Source organism: Symphodus melops (assembly GCF_947650265.1).
Source record: "Symphodus melops genome assembly, chromosome: 11".
Lineage (NCBI taxonomy): Eukaryota > Metazoa > Chordata > Actinopteri > Labriformes > Labridae > Symphodus > Symphodus melops.
The window spans coordinates 24,465,013-24,486,520 of record NC_136701.1 but is presented as its reverse complement, the minus strand read 5'-3'; the positions used below and the strand labels follow the sequence as shown (position 1 = coordinate 24,486,520).

General features: G+C 43.0%; 2 protein-coding genes across 2 annotated transcripts in view; one reads left to right on the top strand and one right to left on the bottom strand.

Annotated features, from left to right (window-relative positions):
- The window catches only part of castor2 (cytosolic arginine sensor for mTORC1 subunit 2), a 48,368-nt gene extending 40,015 nt beyond the window's left edge, over window positions 1-8,353 (top strand). Inside the window, exon 10 of the transcript XR_013780182.1 lies at window positions 8,342-8,353. The gene's annotated coding sequence lies outside the window, so the exon portion shown is untranslated. The remainder of the gene's footprint in view (window positions 1-8,341) is intronic.
- arhgef12b (Rho guanine nucleotide exchange factor (GEF) 12b) overlaps window positions 1-21,508 on the bottom strand; it is a 28,777-nt gene that overhangs the window by 2,767 nt on the left and 4,502 nt on the right. The window contains exons 2-33 of the mRNA XM_079356552.1: window positions 17,557-17,648; window positions 15,485-15,583; window positions 15,119-15,168; window positions 14,324-14,381; window positions 13,254-13,471; window positions 12,480-12,557; window positions 11,324-11,437; window positions 10,363-10,458; window positions 9,646-9,768; window positions 9,401-9,499; window positions 8,730-8,840; window positions 8,302-8,400; window positions 8,178-8,220; window positions 7,844-7,949; window positions 7,142-7,279; window positions 7,006-7,038; window positions 6,265-6,379; window positions 5,671-5,776; window positions 5,202-5,435; window positions 4,959-5,109; window positions 4,716-4,885; window positions 4,461-4,607; window positions 4,271-4,356; window positions 3,627-3,752; window positions 2,633-2,747; window positions 2,438-2,538; window positions 2,014-2,091; window positions 1,794-1,869; window positions 1,506-1,673; window positions 631-718; window positions 403-483; window positions 232-326 (exon numbers count right to left, since the gene is read on the bottom strand). Coding sequence (XP_079212678.1) covers window positions 232-326; window positions 403-483; window positions 631-718; window positions 1,506-1,673; window positions 1,794-1,869; window positions 2,014-2,091; window positions 2,438-2,538; window positions 2,633-2,747; window positions 3,627-3,752; window positions 4,271-4,356; window positions 4,461-4,607; window positions 4,716-4,885; window positions 4,959-5,109; window positions 5,202-5,435; window positions 5,671-5,776; window positions 6,265-6,379; window positions 7,006-7,038; window positions 7,142-7,279; window positions 7,844-7,949; window positions 8,178-8,220; window positions 8,302-8,400; window positions 8,730-8,840; window positions 9,401-9,499; window positions 9,646-9,768; window positions 10,363-10,458; window positions 11,324-11,437; window positions 12,480-12,557; window positions 13,254-13,471; window positions 14,324-14,381; window positions 15,119-15,168; window positions 15,485-15,583; window positions 17,557-17,648 — 3,494 coding nt within the window. The remainder of the gene's footprint in view (window positions 1-231; window positions 327-402; window positions 484-630; window positions 719-1,505; window positions 1,674-1,793; window positions 1,870-2,013; window positions 2,092-2,437; window positions 2,539-2,632; window positions 2,748-3,626; window positions 3,753-4,270; window positions 4,357-4,460; window positions 4,608-4,715; window positions 4,886-4,958; window positions 5,110-5,201; window positions 5,436-5,670; window positions 5,777-6,264; window positions 6,380-7,005; window positions 7,039-7,141; window positions 7,280-7,843; window positions 7,950-8,177; window positions 8,221-8,301; window positions 8,401-8,729; window positions 8,841-9,400; window positions 9,500-9,645; window positions 9,769-10,362; window positions 10,459-11,323; window positions 11,438-12,479; window positions 12,558-13,253; window positions 13,472-14,323; window positions 14,382-15,118; window positions 15,169-15,484; window positions 15,584-17,556; window positions 17,649-21,508) is intronic.

The following is a 21,508-nucleotide window of genomic DNA, read 5'->3' as shown; positions in this document are numbered from 1 at the left end:
TTGAGTCCAGGGTTCGTGGTCATGATAATCTGTCCAGGCCTCGTTCACTCTCTGAGTCGACTCATTCATCATGCTCCTGTGCATTCATGGGACGGTTCAGTTTATTCATTCGGCCCTGATGAGTGTTTTTGTTTGAAATCACCTGAATACTTCGTTCATCACTAGAAAAAGAAGGAGCTTTAATCTGATTGTTTTAATAATGCAGATTTCACTGTTTGAGCACTCAGCTACCTGAAGAGCTGATGCTTCCGTCTGACGTGCCGGCAGCATCTTTGGTCACTTTGGGTAAACCTTGTCGGATGATCTCGATGGCGTCTCGCTCGGCACTGAGAGGAAAAAAAGACTCATTAAAGGGTGTGTGAGAATGAAACGGATGCATCGGTGAGTTTGTGCTGGACTCACTCTGTCTGAGCTGGAGCTTTGTCTCTGCTGTGAGGTTTGGCCTTCATGGCGTCAGCACACTGTGTGATCAGACACTGCCACCTGGAGGAGAGCAGGCGACACAGCACGGTGAGAAAATCACTCGCGCTCGCGTCGATGTCGTGGGAATTTATTTTATATAAAAAGGAACGCGGCAAAAAAGTTAAACGAGGGACGAGCTGAAGGAGAAAAAAAAAAATGAGATCTTACATTCTCTGATCGGACACCGTCTGAGACGTCAGCTCGTAGATCTGAGCCCCGTTCTCTGACATGGACAGCACGAAGAAAGACCTGTTGTCTGATGAGGACAAAGACATGAAGAAGGTCAAAAACACACTGAACACTTTATACGCAGGAACTTCTAAAGAAGACAAACAGACTTAGGTAGGTTAGACGTGGTGGTGCTTTAACGTGCTGCCGATGAAAACGCGACCTCTCTGATGTTGGGCAATCGGTTGTTTTTCTAACCGTGTGTTCCTTCTCGGTTTGCTCTGAACACAAAGTGAAGCTTTGGAGGCCGGTGGGAATCCGTTCCGGAGGTTTCTCTTTATAAACAAAAATACTGGACGGATAACGTTTTGACCTCGTGATTGCACAACGGGATCATTTAAGGAGCCGCTAAAGTTATGACAACTCATCCCGCCAGAAGTGTGTGTGTGAAGAAATGTGTGTGTGCACACATTACTGAAATGTGTGTGTGTGTGCAGGGCAATCCATCCAGTAGTCTCTGAAATGTTTTGTTCAAACATCTTGATGGTGGCAGAAAAAAAAAATCCGCCTTTCGGGAACTCTGAATATTTGTGAAGAATTTCACTGCTTTAAAAATCTTAAACATTAAAATTCAAAGCAGTGCTCGGAGTTCTTCCCTCGAGGACATAAACTGTGGTAAAACGTTTCCATCCAACTGTTGCTGTGATATTTCAGTCTGGATCAAAGAGCTGGATATCTGACGAAACCTCGCCAAGTGCCAAACCGCTTCATTTTTCAGAACGAGGTTGGATTTACGACAGCGTGAAAGATTTTCAATCCGAGACGAGAAGCCAAAAAGCAAAGTGAAAACATGTCCGAGCGGGGGAAGTTCTCACCAGTGGCCACGGGACGAACCAGCACAGTGTTGAGTTTGATGACGGGGCTGAAGATGTGTTTGGTGTCGGCTGCACTGGCCGGGTTTTTGCCGTGAAATTTAAGGACGAGACGCTCGTCCTGTTTCTGCAGCAAAACCAGAATGTCCTCCAGCAGGAGCGTGTAGAGCTCTGAAAGGAACATCACATCCATACTTTAAACACAGGGAGGAGACTCTTAACACATGTTTGAATGTATGAAAGGTGGACACAAACAAAACATGAAACATTTGGAAGACGGTCTAGATTCACCGATGGTTTTGTCTTTGTTGACTTTCCAGGAGAGCGGGCCCGCGTGGACCATCTTCCTCTTCGTCAGGTCCAGACTCTGAAAGGCAAGAATCAACTTTAAATACAGGGGAAAGGTCCGCAGTTAAAGAAGGCAATAATGCATGAAACAGATTTGGTTTATTTGAGCTCATGATCCGTAATGTTCAGACCATCGTGGATTAAAAGTCTTTTTTTTTTTTACCTTCAGCTCGAGGATCATGGGGTTCTCACTCTGTTTGAGAGAGGAGATGTCTAACCTTCTCTGATACTCGATCAGCCTCTGTGGAGAAAAAAAAGACAAAACACACCAAATGTTAAACGAGTTATTCGTCTGTCTCGAACCCACGGCTGCTGGGACGAGGACTGTCGCCTCTCTACACTGGCGATCTAGCGCCGACGCGCAGCCTTATACCCGAGACAAAGCAGGGTGTCAAACCGTAAAAAAAAAAGCAAAAAAGTAAACATGAGGATTTCCCACCTTGCTCGAGGAAGTGACTCCTCAAACACACAGCATATTCTAAGACACACATGATCAAGAAACAGAGTCCATACTTTCCCCCCAGTGCCTTTTGTCCATGAGTCACAGGTCAAATATGAACTTGTGACATGAGTTTGGATGTCTTCACCTGTTTGTTTTCAGCCTCTTTGACCGCCTGGTTTACATTGTTGAGGATCTCTTTGCAACATTCTGCAGCTCTCCGCACTTTTTCTCTCTCATCGCCGTCTTCTGTGAGAAGGTAAATAAACCAACACGCTGCTCTGTAAGATCAAACATTATTCTGACAGGTGAGCAACAAGAGGAGTGGAAGCAGCTAACCTACCTGTGTATTTGGCAATTTTGTCCAGCAGGAGTGGGTACTTGGTGACTCTCTGCATCTCTACAGGGATGATGTCTTTGAGCTGCAGCCTGCGACACAGGCGGTTACTCTCTGCCTCCTGGAGCGGACAGATATAGAACAACATCCACAAAGACACAGTCAATAAATCTCACATTTCATTATCGTTTACAAACCAAAACGAGCCCTTGGATCACGACGACTGTTGGTTGTTTTTGCAGGTTGCAAAAACCCTGACAGACACTCCAGAGGCCTGATTCACCACAGTTAAAGTCTGCAATTAATTTGGTCTTAAAATCTCTTAAAGGTCACATCTCCTCCTCCTCTTCAGTATAAATCAGTGTCAGAGCTCCTCTTCATCATGTGTGTGAAGTGTGTTGTTGTAAATCCACTCTGATCCTGTTTTTGATCATGTCTATAAACCCCTCTATTTCAGCCCTGCTCAGAACAGGCTGTTTCTGTGTCTGTAGCTTTAAATATGTAAATGAGCTGTGTCTGGCCACGCCCCCTCTCTGGAAGGGCTCGGGTGTACTCGCTGCTTTCTGGCTCCATGTCCTATTGTTTACGGTGAGAAGGCAGACTCAGAGGGCAGAACAAACACCTAGCTGTGGGAGTGTCACCCACCTGGGGGAGGGGCTACTGCCCTTTGTGATGTCATGAAGGGAACATGTCCAAACGGAGTGTTTGAGCACACATTTTTCTGAACAGTGGAGCAGGCAGAAGACGGAGAGGATGGACTTTTCTCATCATTGGGGGGTTTGTAGACAGACTAGGGAAATATGGTGAAGTGTATTCTGCAGAATATGTGACCATCACATTTTATCTATACAGACACTTGTTTTATTACTGCCTGATTGGAGATAAGAGTTTAATATGATGTTATCTAGACGCAGCTGTACAGAAATATATTAATAATTGTGAACATGATTCCGGCCTCTCATGATGAGGATCCTTCTTCAGCTGGATAAAAGTGTCTGACCTGCATGAATAAGGTGAAGCGCTGGTCTTTCTTCTTTCTGCTCTTGATGAACTCCAGCGCAGACGGCTGGTTGCTGCAGAACGTCCCCACCGCTCTTTTAATCTTCTCCTCTTCCTCCCCGCTGAACTGAAATCACCACACACACACAAACAGCATGTTTACAAGTTGGGTTTGACTTGTAGTTTTAAAACTAAACAACATGCATCAATATCAGCAGTTTAAATATCAAAGGTCTGTCATCCTTAGATTTATATTGCACATCGTGGATTACATATTGCACATGCAGCAAACAGAGTGACGGCTCGCACGCTGCAGGGCTCCCATGTTCTGGAAATGTATTTAACCAGGGTGATGTTTCAAGCACACCCGCTCTCTCCATTGTTGCATACAAAGCACAAGGCCTAGTCTCACTCTCAACATCAGCACCTCAAAACATTGAGCATGTGATGGTTAAAGATTTCAATAAATGTTTTTATGGTTTCTGTAGCCGAGAACGAGGTTCTTCGTTTCGAAGGAGAAGAGAAGAAACAAAGTCCTGCAGACTGTCGACTGTACTGGCTCATTAAAAGAGGTCATAAACCCCCCTGCCTGATAAGTCCTATAAATAATCTTAAACTTCTAACATGTATAGAAATGGGTCTTACCCATGCCAGGAGATCGTCTGCGATCTGACCAATCACAGACGTCTCACTTCTCTTCCTGATTGAGGTCATCTGCTCGGTCAAAGAAACTGTGGAGCAAAGGGAGAAGACATATTTAAAAGAAGGTCCTTCACGAGTGGCTGAAGGTCTTTAAAAGTCTTCATGAATAACATTTGTGTTGTTGTGACATCACCGTGCAGCTGAATGATTTCCTCCAGGTTGATAAAGATGAGTTTGAGTTCTTCTGGAGGGAGGATCCCGTCTCTGCTCAGCCTCTGATAGAAAACAGAGTCCAACACCTTCAGCATCCGCAGGTGAGCGCGCTCAGTGTAGAACAGCTCTGAGGACGGACGGACAGACAGATGTGAGGACGGGGGACGCTCTGTGAAGAAATGCTTGTATACCATGACACAGTGACTGAAGCGATGATGTCAGGTGGACGACTCACCGTTGATGACTTCCTGCCGCTCGATCTCCTGAGGCGTTAAACTGGCCAGGACTCCTTGACTGACCAGACTCTGCCAGTTCAGAGGATCCTCTTCCCCTCCCTCCACCTCCCCTCCGAGGTCGTCCTCACTCTGGATGTCCCCTGAACTCACCGCACACTGCACCTCCATCCTACAGAGACAGAGACTTATTAAATCGAACAGTCTAGAAACGGTTTACGGAGCGACCAGGGAACGTTAAAGACCTGTAGGCCTCCTGGTCTTCTTCCTGTAACTGCTCCAGATTAGAGGGGCTGAAGTCAAACTGCATGCTGGTTGGACTGGAGACGCCGTCCTGGTGGTCTCCGGACTGCAGACCCTCGCTCAGTCTGGTCTGGATGCAGAACGGAGACACATCTGCAAAGAGAGAAGTGTTCATGAGTTTCTTTCTGGTCATTTTCAAACAGAATTCCTAAAAGGAGGAAGAGGAGACAAAACATGTTTCTCACTGGAGTCTGAGTCTGGTCCGCTGGTGTCGGAGGTCAGACAGGTGGGCGAGCTGTGTGTGGGAGAGGTGGTGGAGGGCAGAGATAAGATGCTGGTGTCTGAACTCTCGCTCAGCTGATTTCCACGAGTCCGTCCAGAATTTGATGAAGAAGAGTCCGACTGCTCGGGGATGCCGAAGGTTGGCTGAGGAAGCAGCTTTGGTGATCGCTGCTTGTTAATTTCCACGGCCTTACCGACTGCAGGAAATATCAAGGAAAGACGGAGAACATAAAAGTCAGGGCTATCAATCGCTTCATTTTTTAATCGTTGAATTTCAAAAGGTTATCTTTTAATTATTGCTTTTTTAAAATTGCATTATTTTCATTTCGAACAGTTTTGCACTCTCTGAAGCGTTGAGTAATTTACTTCCTAATTTACTGTAAAACAGAAATAGGACTGCTGATGGAGTCAAAGAGAAAGAGTCCTTCCCACCTGAAGTTGAATCCACTCTGCTGAGACGTCGCGGCGGGCCGAGGATGCTGGGAAATCGAGGCTTTTTCACCTTCTCCTCACCGTCCTTCTCAGACTTGATGCTCTTCTGCTTGTTGGAAATAAAACAAGAGTTGCTTTTGAAGTATTCACTAAAAAAGGCGTGAAAAAGGACGAGTGATCATTACATATGAAGACGTTTTGTACCACAGTAAAAACTTTAAATCATTTGATCTGGACTAGTTCACAACAACAGGGATTAATATGACATTTATAAACCATTTCACAAAGCCACAGTTCATTAGCATGTAATTTATCAATTCTGTATTTGGGTGTATAATGTTTAATGAAACATTTGCACAGTGCTGACAATGAACATTTTTATGGATACATATTTAGGACTAATCTTTTAACTTGATCAGTCAGAAGCTGAGACGGAGAGAGATCCTGAGGTTGTATAAAGTTGGATCTTTAGCTGCCATGACCAGATACAATCTATGTAGTCGGCATAGATATATATACATAGATCTGATGTGATGTGTCTGCATTTAAATACTTTCCACGTGTACTTGTGCTTTTCTAAATTTCAGATCAGACCTTAATCTTGGGCAGGAAATTGATGCGTGCTCGTTTATGTTCCAGACCGCGCGGCTCCTTCACCTTCACCCCGAGGTGCTTCATGTAGGTGAGAATCACGTACTGCATTGTTTGGCTAAGAGAAGAGGACACAAACACAAACACACAAAGAGAGATGACGCAGCAGGTGATACTGAAGAACCTAAAACATTAAACTACAGATTAACTTTATGATGTAACAATGCATTCAGCCTTATCCTCTCCGTCTTTTCCCTGCTCTGTACCTAAAAATGTGTGCTCAAACAGGCCGTTTGGAGATTTCCCCTTCATGACATCACAAAGGGCAGTAGCCCCTCCCCCAGGTGGGTGACACTCCCACAGCTAGGTGTTTGTTCTGCCCTCTGAGTCTGCCTTCTCACCGTAAACAATAGGACATGGAGCCAGAAAGCAGCGAGTACACCCGAGCCCTTCCAGAGAGGGGGCGTGGTCAGGCACAGCTCATTTACATATTTAAAGCTACAGACACAGAAACAGCCTGTTCTGAGCAGGGCTGAAATAGAGGGGTTTATAGACATGATCAAATACAGGATCAGAGTGGATTTACAACAACACACTTCACACACATGTTGAAGAGGAGCGAGGACACTGATTTCACCTGAACAGGAGGAGAATATGTGAACTTTAAATCAGATTAAAATGAGAGCGAGAAGAAGTTTTACTTCCCCAATCATCTCTGATAACACTTTGACTTTTATTACTCACCACTTCTCCTCCTCTGTTGGCTGTGACGTCAACCTGCAAAGGAGAACTCCGGGTAAGCAAACACACAATCTAATAATAACAACAACAAGGGGAACTGAATGGATTCCTGAACATTTATGAGCGGTCAGGGACTCACAGGATATCTTCTATCTTGGACAGGATGTGTTCGGCACATGAGCACTCCTTCTCTAAGACCTGTTGGTTTTCTCCGCGCTCTGAGTCCAGCCTCGACAGCTCGTCTTCAGCCAGAGTCAGACCCATGCTGCGCTTCTGTCTGCACACACATGAACACGACCACGTTAACCCTGCACGGCCTAAACCAGCAAATCCTTATCAGTAAATCTGAACCCTTTGAAACTGGAGTCGATATAAAATCTTCTAAAATAAACTCTCTAAATAAACACCATGTACGAGTTTGCTTTGGTATCACATTTGACAAAAAACATTTTGAACATGATACTTTTTTAAAAATGGACATTCAACAGAAGTTCATTATAAATCTCTCTGTTGAAGTATCAGAAATCATTTGAATGATTTTCTATTTTGACTTTTAAATTCATATAAAAGGGTCCTATTGAGCCGTTTCCTTCCCCACTAGTAAATTATTTCTGTATGTTTTTGGTTGTAATAATATTTTTTTTTAGGAAAGAAAATCACATCACTTAGGATGCAGAGGTGCTAATATGATTCATGTAGCTTTATAGGGTTAAAACTGTGTTGACATGGCAAAATATGAATGTACATTTTTTGCCTCCTTTATTTACTTTTAACAGATTTTATAAATGTTACATAAAAACAACTAATTAATGTCTGAAAGGTCATGAAGTTTAAGTCTTACCTGAAGTCTTCCAGGTTCTTGATCAGGTCAGGTAAGAGTGAATCCTGTAACGTCTGAGTGTACTGTTTGCAGACGTCTTCAGGTATTAACTCCAGCCTTCGCTTCTCTGTGCAGGGACACATAAACAAGTCCAGATTGTCTAATCCCAACTCTCACATCTTCCAGGTTAAAAATACCAAACGCAAATCTTTCAGCGAAGGGCAGTTCCTCCCCCCCCCCCATGACATAAATCAATGCAACTAAGTCCTGCAGCATTTTAGAGATACATACAATGACTGAAATATAATTTATCTGTTGTGTTTGAAGTCCGTTTTTTGTCTTTTTTGTGCCTTACCCAATTCTGTTGCAATAGCCTCTGGCAGCGTTACTTTAAGGTTCTACAAAATAACAGAGAAAGAAATGGCTTACATCAATAATTACACACAGACTATTAAAAAAAGATAAATCAAAGAACTTACTGCTGATCGATCCATAAAGAGCGAGTGGAATTCAATGAAGAAACGTCGGCTCTCTTTGGAGCTGGTTTGCTTGTGCATTTCAGCGTAGAGATAACAGAGCTAGAAGAGGAAGAGTTCGTATTGCTGTTAAGTTTTTTTTATATCATAAGGTAGATAACCCATCCTCAAAGCTAAACACAGAAACAACTGTATTTTTCATGTAAGTGTCGGTATTCCACAAGGATCCATCCTGAGCCCACTGTCATTTGTTAAAAAAAATATTTGTTTGTTTCTGTAGTTTTCTAAAGATCTAAAGAAAAACTTATCAAAAGGAAAACCAGGATTGTTTTCTCAAAATAATACATTCATAAATCACAATAATGGGTCCATAGGATGATATAAAATCATACAAACATGAGTAGTATAATTCTGTGTGTTTGCATACATACCAAAGACACAGGATCAAACTGGGAGACAACATGATGGAGGAAGACGGCCAGGTGAGCCGGCCGAGATTTCAGTAAGTCCAAATTCTCGAAAGAGCTGCACGGCCCATTAATCTGAGAGAGAGAGAGAGAGAGAGAGAGAGAGAGAGAGAGAGAGAGAGAGAGAGAGAGAGAGACAGAGACAGAGAGAGAGAGAGAGACAGAGACAGAGAGAGAGAGAGAGAGAGACAGAGAGAGAGAGAGAGAGAGAGAGAGAGAGACAGAGAGAGAGAGAGACAGAGAGAGAGTGAGAGACAGAGAGAGAGTGAGAGACAGAGAGAGAGTGAGAGACAGAGAGAGAAAGAGAGAGAGAAAGAGAGAGAAACAGAGAGAGAGAGAGAGAGAGAAAGTTCGATTCTTCAGCCTTCAAACTAAAGTTCATCAAGCAGAGTTCGCTTTTATCTTCCAGGATTTAATAATTAAAGGTTTGGATACTCGCACAAATTACACAAAGACAATTTGCTTTAGTTAGATTCACTCTATGCATTAATTGAACATGTCTTGAATACTCAGTTTCAGTCCAGACAGTCGTGGATAAAAAACGTTTTGAAATTTCAAAATAAAACATTCTTTTAAACATGCTGTAATTGGATTTTTTTTGGACATCAATTGCTAAGAAGCTTTTATTGAGGTACCTGCTCCTGCTGAGAGTCAAAGTATTCGTCTTCGGCTCCGATGATCTGAGGGTTGAGGAGGTACGGCGGGCTACCCACAATGCACTGGGCACTGGATTCCTGAGGGACATATCGGTGTATTTATAAGCACTGACAGTCAAAACTCAAACACTGACACACAAATGGAGTTTCAGGATAAGCAGCAGGTATTATATTCTATATATAATACATATATAAAGTTATGTGTGTAAGAAAGGATTTATTACTGTGTCAGGCGTCTCCTCAGAGTCCGGCGGCGAGTTGTTGAGGCCGTCTCTGCGGCTGATGTCGGGGCTCTGGCAGGGCGTCTCTCTTCTGCCAGGACGCTCTGGGAGGGGGCTGCCGTGAATCTAGTACACACACAGTATTACACACAATGAACAACACAACACTTAAGACAAATTGATTGTTTAGTCTGGTGCCGAACGCTGGGAAATCCCCGGGGATTGAATAGACGGACAATTTCATCGCTATTTATAGAAGCTGTGATAAAACTGATTGTTATTGCAAAGGAGTCTGAGCCAGCTGCGATTTTCAGACAAACTTCCTGATGGGTTTTTTTTTAAACATCAGATCTGAACCACACATGAGGTACAACGTTAACAACAGCAGCCGAGCCCTGATATGTTTACGGTGATATTTAAATTACACGGCGACGGCAATCGATGGGTTTCACATAAAGCCTCCTCAAAAAAAACCAAGAAGTGCCGAGACTGAGATTGCATCCATGTTTTACAAAGTCTACGAGCAGAAGTGTCAGAAAGTGAAGAAAACACATCTTTAAAGTCTCTCAAACAGTCGACTTGGAGGAGCGTTAAACAGCCCATGTGTGGTGGTTTTGATTGCCGCCACAAAACAACACTTGACAAAGAATGTGACGACAGAGTGATTTTTGGGAAACGTGGTTCACCGCTCTGAAGGCTGCAGTCTGTCATTATACCCACAGAGTTATTGTTGGTCGAGGGCCCGTCGTTACTGCCGTCACCCTGCAAACACCAGTTCTGTTCTGTTCCCCCCTCCTCAGCCGCCGCGGCTCCCACCTAAAAAAACAAAACAAAACACACGACCAGTTTGAGTGAAGACAGAAGCTGCAGAGGAGAGAGGCTGCAGTGACCTGAGGTGATGTGACAGGAGACGTCAGGATTAGTTTGTACTCCAGAGTGTCAGCAACCACAACAGTTACATCATGCTGTTTTCACATTGAACCAGGCAGACACCTGCTCAGCTCAACATAAAGCACGACTTTACGCTGACATAATGTTTTGTTTATGAAGATAAAAACGTAAAAATTACTAAATTATTTGATGTTTTTTTTTTTATGCAGTTTTTCTAGTAAAACATTTAAATTCAGCTTTTCACAAATAATTCACTGCAAACTAAAAATTAAATTCCCTTAAAAAACATAAACATATCACACATTAATACACTTGTTACGGTTTTGGGTCTTATTGTCAGAGACAATAAGCCGACTACTATTTTATTGCACATGAACAGAATAGTCTTTCACATCACTGTTAAGCTGAGAAGCAAAAGGAAAGTCGGAGCTCGGTTTCTGGTTTCTATCTGGCAGACGCAGCGCTCAGACTAAACTTCAGGGATAAAAACAGAGAGCCGTCCAGTGACGTTGCTCCTGTCGTAACTTAGCAACGCAGTACAGTACGTCTTAAAGGTATAGTTAGCACTCTCCATAATGTGTGGGAAATGTGTGGTTGTTGTCCCAGTCCATGTTTCGTGAGAGAGCAGCATGTCGGGAATGTTATCACAGAGGACGGAAAAAGTCAGTCTTATCTTTGTCCTCACATTCGAGCTGCACGGAAAAGTTGAGTGGGAAGAGCGAAGAGGTTTTTCTTCCTTTAAAACAAACCCAAGTTGGCTAACGGTGTCGCCCGTGCCGTTCTGCTTCACCTGGCACGCGGCTTTGCTGAGCTGCTCCTGAAGAAAAGAAATGTGCTTTTTGACCTCCTGGATCTCCTTCAGTAGTTTTGGCCGAGGGTTCCTGCTGTACTCCTCCTCCTTTGCCTTCAACACAAAACACATCCCACATAGTCCTCAGTAAAGCAGACGTGCAGCCACACAGGAAGAAGGACGCTCACATGTGTTTTGATGATGCGTTTTACTGCCACGATGACGCCAAGAAATAATAATAGGCACCCCATCACCCCAGCCCCCCACCCTCATCAACAACGACACAGTTGAAACTGTTGACAGCTTCAGATACCTCGGACTCACTCTAGACAATAATCTCACCTTCGACCAGCACACAACGGACATTCAAAAAAAGGAGCCACCAAAGACTGCACGCCATCCGGAAACTCAAATGACTACATGTTGTCCCCCATCTCCTCCTCCTGTTGTATCAAAGCATCGTCCATCCTGCTCTACTGTTCCTCCTGCTTCTTCAACCTACTCACCGTCAAAAACCGAACCAAACTCACCCGTGTCACAAACACTGCAGCCAAACTAAATCGGTCTCCCCACTCCCACCCTGTCAGAACTCAACTCAAAGGCCATCACACGCACAATAGCACCGGACACCGCCCACCCTCTCAACTGCCACCTCACCATCATGTCCTCTGGACGCAGGTACAGGTCCCTGTTGTGCAGGAGGGCCAGAAGCCTGGTGCCTACAGTCGTTACAGCCCTCAATATAAATCCACCTCAGTCCCGATCCCCGGTCCCCCCATAACCATATGCACTGTATGTCCTGTCTCTGTATGTCCTGTTGTCCCACATGTATGTCCCTGTGTTCACCCTCTGTCTGCGCGCTGCCCTTGAAACTGTATACTGGTGAAAAAGAATTTCCCCTCAGGGACAATAAAATAAAAAGTCTAAAGTCTAAGTCTAAAGTCTAAAGTCAATAAAAAGAAGAGAAGTGCGGTCTTTATCGTTTTCGTCATCTTGTTTTGGCCTGATTTTAGAGCCTCATTAAAAGCTGACAACATGATAAAAGGCAGTCAAATCAAACTCTATATATTCAGAATAACAGAATGACTTTGTGTGAGGAAACACACTCATGAACATACTGCATGTATAAACCCAGCGTCAACGTATTCAAACGTACCTGCAGGTCCTGATGCTCCTTGTTCAGCATCTTTTGCAGGACGTCGGCCTTCTGGCTCGGCGTGGTTTTGTTCTCATCCTGGACGAGGAGATAAAAACAAAACAGTCAAATACATGAACGTATAACAGTCTGAAACCTGAATGTGATTACACAGATCTTAACGTGGAAAAGAGAAGCGAGACAGTCGGTGAACATTAAAGAGGAAGAACTCGGACAGGAGATCAGAATTCTTTAGAATTTTTAAATACTGAAAGTGAATAAAACAAATAAACTGGGCTTTTGCGTGTTCCTTGTAATGAGTTAAAGTGAAGGGTTAATATAAAAGGCCATCTTTAAGAACCACAGAGTTTGCGGTCCGGCGTTACAGAGAGGACGACGTGTTGACACAGTGCAGCAGTTTTGGCGAGGGCCGTCTGTAACGTCTGAGCTTGTTAAAAATAATGAGCTGCTGATATCATGAAACTTACAGTTAAAAATAAACCGCATTTTTGGAGAAGTTTAGTCGGAGCTCGCCACGGACACCCAGCAGACAAACCAAACACAAACACAAACCAGCTCCTGAGCGACCGACTCAATGAGTCATACCAAGAAATTAAAAACTGTATTTGTGCATTCTGAATATAACATGAGGTCTGTTCTGTAATTCAACAATAACCCCTCAAAGTTACAACATCGTAAACTTCAGTATTTTTGACCTCTGTCCCGGAGTTCTTTGGCTTGATGTAACTTATATTCTGTTGATCCTCCATTAAAGAAAAAACCTTTCTTCCTCACCCCGTCAGCTTGCGAGGGGCGGATGAGCTCCCGATGGCTGCCGGTCACGGGGCTGCATGTCTCGCCACCTGGCGGAGCAGGTGACTGTGGCGCAGAGAGAGAGGAGGGTGTGCTGACCTCTGCTCCTTCCTCCTTCACCTCCTCCTCTTCCTCCCCCAGGGGGATCTGAGGAAGCCCCGGAGGCCTCCCCAGGACTGTGAGGGCGACATATGAACCCGCTGCAGGAGACATGGGAGTCATGGGAAAGGAATGAAGGGAGGGTGAAGAAGAGACAGAAAAATGCTGACACTATCCAAGCCACCGTGGTAACGTGATTATTAAAACCAGCTGAAAGACAGTCAAATATTTAACCACATGAAAGAAGCAAAAAGAACAAAATAGTGACATAAGGCAAGTTTTGTTAAAGCCAGCTGTAAGCTCAACACGTGGGAAAACCCCTCTTCTCCCTTTCATGAAGAAACCTCAACACTTATTAAATCTAAGATTTTATAGTTCAACCTAAAACTAAAAGTCATTTACAGGTGTCTCAACCAATCAGAGCAAACAGAAACCGGCTGCAGAGATTCAAAACAAAAACTGAAATTCTTCAATTCTATAATTCACTCAGCAGAAAAGCTCCAAACATCAGAGGGTGCTGACAGGAAGTGACCAGAGGCGCTGACAGGAAGTGACCAGAGGCAAAGCTATAATATAATATATAATACTTTTTTTTTTTACATGAGGGTAGATTTATATTGTCATCAACAACAACATAAACTGTTCTTGAAAGTTTTAATCAGCATCAAAACCACCCTGAGTATCCTCAGTGTCATTCGGTGAATCGGTGTTCATAAAGGAAACGTACGGGGGGAAGATGCAGCGTCCATGTTTGTTTTACATCTGAAGCCCTCACACAGAGAGATAATTAAACACTTTTTGAAAAGCTCATTTTCTGTGTACGCTACGGCAAGCGAGTCAGTTCAAGTCTTTAATGTTATTGTGCAAAACGACCAAAAGTCGTACGACATAAACAACCAGATAAAACAGGAAACGTTGTTGGAAGACGTTTTAATTTATACCAGCGTACTTACACTTTATGAGCTTTACAACCTCGATGTGGTTTGAATGTGTCACCAAAGTCCCATTAACCTGTCAGAAAAGAAAAGATTTATTATTTTAACATCTGATATTTGTCCCCATTAGGAAACAAATGTAAATAAAAACAGGTCCATATTAATACAGTTACTTCTTCATGTGAAGACAAACGTAGAGGTTCAATGGCCTCTTATATCTGCTGTATTATACAATATAACCTTTAACAAACATATTTACAAAGTGCTGTGACAGACCAAGCAAAGGTGTGAGCTCAGGAAATATTCAAATAAACATCAACAACAGAGGAGAGTCAAAAGTATGAATGCAAATAAAACAGGAAAAAGTGATAAAATCTTTAAAGGGGAAAAAAAAGTGTAGTTTATAAACTAAGCTGACACTGTTCATACAAACATGCAGCCCAAAGTGTTTCGTTAAAGCAACAAACTGAAAGAAAAAAATGAAAGAATTGTGTAACAAACTTTAAAATAAAAAGAAGAAAAAAAAAAAAAAAAAAAAAATAATAATAATAATAATTGCAGCGAAAACCTGAAACTATGAGAAACCAATAAAATATATACAACCAGTAAAAACATTTTTTAACACAAAATAAAACTAATAGTTAAAGCAAAAACAGGAAAACGTTAGATTGGAGATTAAAGTTAATATGATCTCCTGAACATGTGATGGAAAATCCAGTCATTTGATTGGTTTGCAGTTTTAGGATGTAATTTGTATCTGCAGAGAAGTAAAAAGATCAAAGTGAGACACTGTAGCTATGAAAGGCGTCTCACCTTTATGATCCTGTCTCCTGTCTGAACACCCGCTCGCATGGCAGCTCCATCTGTAGGGAGAGAGAGCGGGGTCAGAGGTCACACGTTTCTTCAGACTGGGTTATGATGCGTGTGTGTCTGTACTTGTCTAGCTATCTTTGTGAGGCCGACACTCCATTTACAGCCGAAGATAACGAGGACGTGTCCTGTGGACATTTGGGCCTCACCTTTAAAGGTTTAGCAGTCTTAGAGGTCTATTTTAGGGCCAGTGTTTTTTAATGTTAAGACCAGGGAATGCATTATCTCTATGAGGGTCCTCACAAGTACAAGAAAGACCGTCTTAAGTGTGTGTGTGTGTGTGTTTCTGAGTGTTTGTGTGAACCTTACCTTCTTTTACCAGCTGCACAAACACAGGATTGTCTCCACTCACAGTCAGTCCAAAGCCATTTTCATCCCTCTGGATTATCACACACCGCTGGACAAGACCTGTTAATTACAAACACATAAACACGCAGCTTTTTACATAAACACTCGTTTGTTATTTCCTTCACAAGGGGGAAGGAAAATTGGCAAAAACATAAGGTAGGAAAAAGACACAGTGGACCAAACTTCATGGTTTGATGTCTCTGTTTCTATCCAAGCTAAAGAGTCGAAGAGTCTTCAAAAATATTGCTCCTGATAGATCATGTTTTTTAGATCAACGACTCCGTCAATGCGAGGAATGATCGTAACCTTTAAGAGTTTGCCAGAGAGGTTTAACACGTTTCATTTAAAAGTATGTGAGAAAATAAGTCAAAAAAGAAAGTTTATCCGTCGTATCGCGTCACTGTTTGCTTGAAAGATATTCTTGCCTGGTGCCGTCACTTGTGGGAAAAAAACAGCACACAGGAAACGGCAAATCGAGACACTGACGACAGGATTTAAAATAGAAAACTGCCTTCACCATGGTTACCACCCCGGAGCAGCTGCTCGCCAGCCGTCTTATTTACATGAAACCATGTTGTGTGATCATTGTTTATCAGGTTGATTATCAAAGAGGAAATCTGATAAAATCTGTATTTCTTAAATAGTTCCTTATCAACACAAATGGAATAGTTTCGTCCAATCAGATTATTTGGTTCGAACATCGTCTTTAAAAACGTATCTTTATAAAAAATGTTCCTTCGTTTGTACCAGAGACGATTTGGTCAATCCCATGACATGTACAACGGGCACAGCTAGCTGGATCCATATGTGACTGAAAGCTGAGTCTGTCATGCCTCTTTATTCACCGACAGTCCGATAACTGCGCTGACCATCTGCTCTCCTCTTCCTGTCGTCACTGAGGAAGTTCAGAGACTAGTCTCCCTTTTCCTGCTCCTGAGTGGATAACTTGGTCGTCCTCCGGCCTCCATGAAGGAGCCTCGGAGGGTGAAGAAAAGGGCAGGGAAGGATTTATGTCAACCCCGTAACCGTGACAACCACTTCAAACAACTCGTCCCTGAGTGCTGACTGCACCTACGCCGTCTCTGTCCTCCAACCGCCGCACACCGGCTTCATCGCTGAGCCGGCTCTACGATTCACACGCAGACTTCATTCATGAGCAGATCAGATGTTTAATATTTTATCTCTATCAGAAGTTCATAGATTGTTCTCTAAAGGCTCAAATATAAATGTAATTTCTTACTGCATGACGTTGTACAATGTGTGTGAGGCTACTGCAGGACTCCTCGGGAGCACATCATAAATCAGACCACATAAAACACAGAAGATGAGATTCTGGATTTGCACAGGTGAACAAACATGGAGACACTCGAGGAGTTTGTTTGTCTCTGTTTAATGGTAAATACTCTTTACAGATGTGAGTTATTTCAGACTTGACCTATCAACAAAAAAAACTGCTCCTCGTGATTATATGCGTATTGCATCTCGCCCACGTGTAGCGGTAATTTGTGAGGACGTGCACAACCATAACGCTCCAACCCACCGCAGGATACACGAGTGTGATGTCATCCGTACGCGTGCAGTATAAGCAAATATCCTCAGGGCTCCAGATGAAGCTTTTGCTGTCAATTTCATGTCAATTACTGTCTTGTTCAATACTTTAATGTTTATTTTACAAAGAGACCAACAAACAAAGATATGTAGTTTACATTATTATATTTTAACAACTGCAGCAAATATTCACATTTGAGAAGAAACTAGAAAATACCAGAGCTGTAATCAGAGCTTTAGAAATTAGATTTGATTTGCGACAGATTAATTGTTTCAGTTTTTAAATCTCATCTTTAACGGAGGTCTAACACTATTATGTCCTTCTTTGAAATGACTTAACTCAATCGTGTTTCTATGTAGAGTAATGTGCTTTTTAGTAGCGTCATGCAGGACATTTGCTAAGCTGCAGAAAAGCTTTAAAACAAATACACACACAATCAAATCAAACAACACCAAACCAAAGTGAAGATGAATGCAGATCTCACCTGTCGGGTCGAACTCATGTTTGAGGGAGACGGGGGATTTCTCATTCTTGGGTTTTTTATCAGTGGGGTCGTGGTTGAGAATGCTTGGGGTCCTAAAGACACAGAAACATAAAAATACACAAAACTGATTGTAATGAACATATTCAAATATCCCGTCCATGCAAACGTTTTAGCGGCTTCATATTCACAGTAAAGACAATTATTCAAAACAATAATCAGAAGTGAGGTGTGGAACCTCCGGCTCCATGCGTGGTTCTCGTACACACAGAAAACCAATTTAAACTTAATATAAAACCAAACCTCCCAACGGCAGTTTAAACACATCTGTGTGATTAAAATGGAAACACTAAGTTGTTGAATTAAATGAGGATAACCTCACTATGCTCCGTACTTCCTCTATTTTCTGCACTCATTAAAACGTCTCCCCCTCCTGGGAGGTGGACCTGATGCTGGTGCTGCTTTATATTAATCGCAGAGGTTCCCCCTCTTGGTGTCCCCTCCCCGACAGCTCCTCCTTCTCGTTCCACAAGAGGGAGTTTTGTTTTCGCTGCTGCTCCTCCCTTGGACAATGGGGGCCCTGGGATTTTAACAATGGCTCCCACGTCAGAGCCAACTTACTACTTTGGCTCTGTGGGACAGATTCCCGGAAACAGAGGCAAGGGGTCTCTGGCTCGGCCCCAGTTTCCTGAATGTGGGAGAAGGCTGGGAAAGAAACAGAGGAGGGAGACAGGAAGGAGGAGGAGGAGGCGCACAAGTGTGTTTGAGGGAAGGCAGGGCTGCAGAAATGAACGCTTCCCCTCCAGTGTGTGAACAAACCAGAGTAAACTAATGGAGCTGAAATTAATCCGACTCTGTGATGTCAGATTCGGACGGAAAGAAGACGAAAAAATGAATAATTGTAAAAGTGTTGTGTACTTGTAAAATGTATTCTAGACATGACAGTTCTGTCACGTGACAGACATAAGGGATAAAATGATGTGGAGCAGTGGAGATTAACGCTTTTAGCTGGGTTATGGTTTTTTTTTCTTCTGAGATTGCTCGGTCCCACTCCGGGAGCCTCCTCGCTGCGGTAAGAGGAGATTAGAAGTTGATAAGACATGGCGAGACAGGGACAGATTGCATCCTGCTCAGTGGGTGGCAGCTAAGTAAGTGCTGCTGGATAAGAGGCAGGAATTTCAGCTTCAGATATTTAAGGCACGTTCATGAAGCAGTTTATTGAAACACCCGAGGCGTCCTTCTTTTGGCCAGGCGGTCGCGGAACAAGACTCTAAATCGACACCGGAAAAGTTAACGAATCATTCTGAACAACATCTGATAAAACATGACATTTTCAACATACCGTACACTATATTTTATTTTATTTCAGTTCTTGATATTTTGGCTTCATTTCCTGCTGTAACTATTTTTGCACCAATACACCAAAACAAATCCTTCGTATGTGTAAAAAAACGATTCTGAAAGTTACCATATGTGTCATGTTCAAAAAATTAAGAATAACAAGTTTACGGTCGACAGTAGTAATGATTTTCACTTTCACAGTTTCCCTTCATGAATGCCATGTTAGGGAGTCTGATAGCTTAGCTGTTAGCTTGCTTGCACCACGTACACTACGTAGCTGCAAACTTGGCTGTAGGTTCGATTCCAACCTCAGCCCCTTGCTGAATGTCACCCCCACTCTCTCTCCACCTTAACATGTCCTCACTCTCTCTTTTCAGCTCTGAGCCTCTGCATGTTTCTAATAAGCTCCAGCAGCAGAAAGCTGCTCAAACTAGGATCAATGTTGGAGATGCTTTTGAAACATGGAGAGAGGTTAGAACGCAGAAAGCTTTACAGACCCATGCAGAGCTGGCTAAACACTGAAGCTACAGTGTCCACCACATGCAGAGCTGGCTAAACACTGAAGCTACAGTGTCCACCACATGCAGAGCTGGCTAAACACTGAAGCTACAGTGTCCACCACATGCTGAGCTGGCTAAACACTGAAGCTACAGTGTCCACCACATGCTGAGCTGGCTAAACACTGAAGCTACAGTGTCCACCACATGCAGAGCTGGTTAAACACTGAAGCTACAGTGTCCACCACATGCAGAGCTGGCTAAACACTGAAGCTACAGTGTCCACCACATGCAGAGCTGGCTAAACACTGAAGTTACAGTGTCCACCACATGCTGACCTGTGTGAGAGGAGGGGGCGGAGCCAGACAGCTCTCTGTGATGATTAGAGTTTAGCATGCAGTACACATTTTAAACACCAGGGGGCAGAGTTACATCCTGCTCCTTTAATCGTCAACATCCCAGGTAAGATAGACGAAGAATTCAGCCACAAAGTTGGTCAGCTTGACAATGTGTAGAAAGATAGAAGCTGCCATAAAATCTAAAGTGCTTTCTGAGTCCACCAAACTACGAATATTCTACAAAAGGAAATGTGTTTGTGTCCATGTGAAAAGAGAACTGGCATCAATATTATTCACTGATCATATACGGCACCACTAGAATCACATTCATGTCTGCTGGTTAACTTTTTCAGACTGTCTTTACTGCAGCCCGGTTATCAAAGTAAAAACACAAAACATGCAGCCATCAAGTTGTGCCTTAGATACCAAAAATACCAGACCATTCCTCTGGGATGATAACGGCAAAGGAAGTCCGAAACTAACTCGGAAAAAAGGGCTAAAGCTCCACAAATAGTTTTCATGTTTATTTTAGTGCGGCGAGTTGAAGTTCTGGAACAACAAAACACAAACACTGTCCTCTCCTCGCTTTGAAATCCACTTAGATAATGTTGGAGACGAAATACGAGGTCGTGTTTTAAGATCATTGAACGCAACGCAGACTTACACCGGAGCTGTTCACATGACTGAACAACACAACTACGGTGCTCCTCGTCCCTTTGCTTTCATGGAAAACAAGTAATTCAATCACTCAACTGAGGTCCTCATTTAACACTTTAATCCTGGCAAACAGGTTAATGTAATAATTTGATTGTTGTACTAAGTGACTGCAGCAGGCAAACTCTTAGAATCACAGAAAGGCTCCCGTACTCTGCATGTATCATCTGAGGGGACAGCAGCTGTTAACAGGATAATTCACGATGTCTCAGCGGTTAATTGTGAGCTTTTCATGAGTCACACATTCACGTCTGTTCGAATAACGACTCACACTGCAGCGTCCCCACAAACACCTGAGTGTAATCTAAACCTGTGCATTCACAGGAAAGACCTCGTCAGGATGCAACGACGTGGACGGGAGGATATTTAATACATTATTCAATCTTTAGTCCTCACACAGACTGAATGATCATTATATATCTGGCACACTTTTATACAAAGAAAGATTAATTTTATCCCTGAATTAATATCAACAAACATTTGATATCTACAAAGATTTGTCACCTCTTTGTAGTTTGTTTCTCCCTGAAAAGATCAAATGTAAATACTGTCAGCTTGTCACTTCCAACACGTCTGAATCATTGTGGTAAATATCTGTAATCATCACACACAGGAGCTGAAATCACTTAAAGACGGTTTCTGCTGTAGCGAGCTGTTAGCCATGAAGGAGCTTAGTGCCAGGACTTCCTTCTCCGTTTGTTGATGTTGTTTACAATCGGACTAAAAACTTGGAAAAAAATGATTGGCTCTGTTACTGAGAAATGAAACCACACATGAGCTTCACTTGTTTTTCTTTATAGACATTATTTAAAGCTCGATGATTGGTTGGATAAATGCTGCAGGGTTTTTGGGATTGCATTGTGGTGGATTGTGTTTTTGTCCCGTTCGCTCTCCACACAGACTGTTGACCTGCATACCATCAACGCTGAAACACGAGTGGACAATACGGCTCGTACTACAAATGGAAACCAGAAGCAGCTCGTGTGCCAACAGATTCTGTAGTTTTGAGCTGGAGATCTTTCAGGAAGGAGCTCAGAGCGATAAAACTGGGAATAAAGGTTCAAA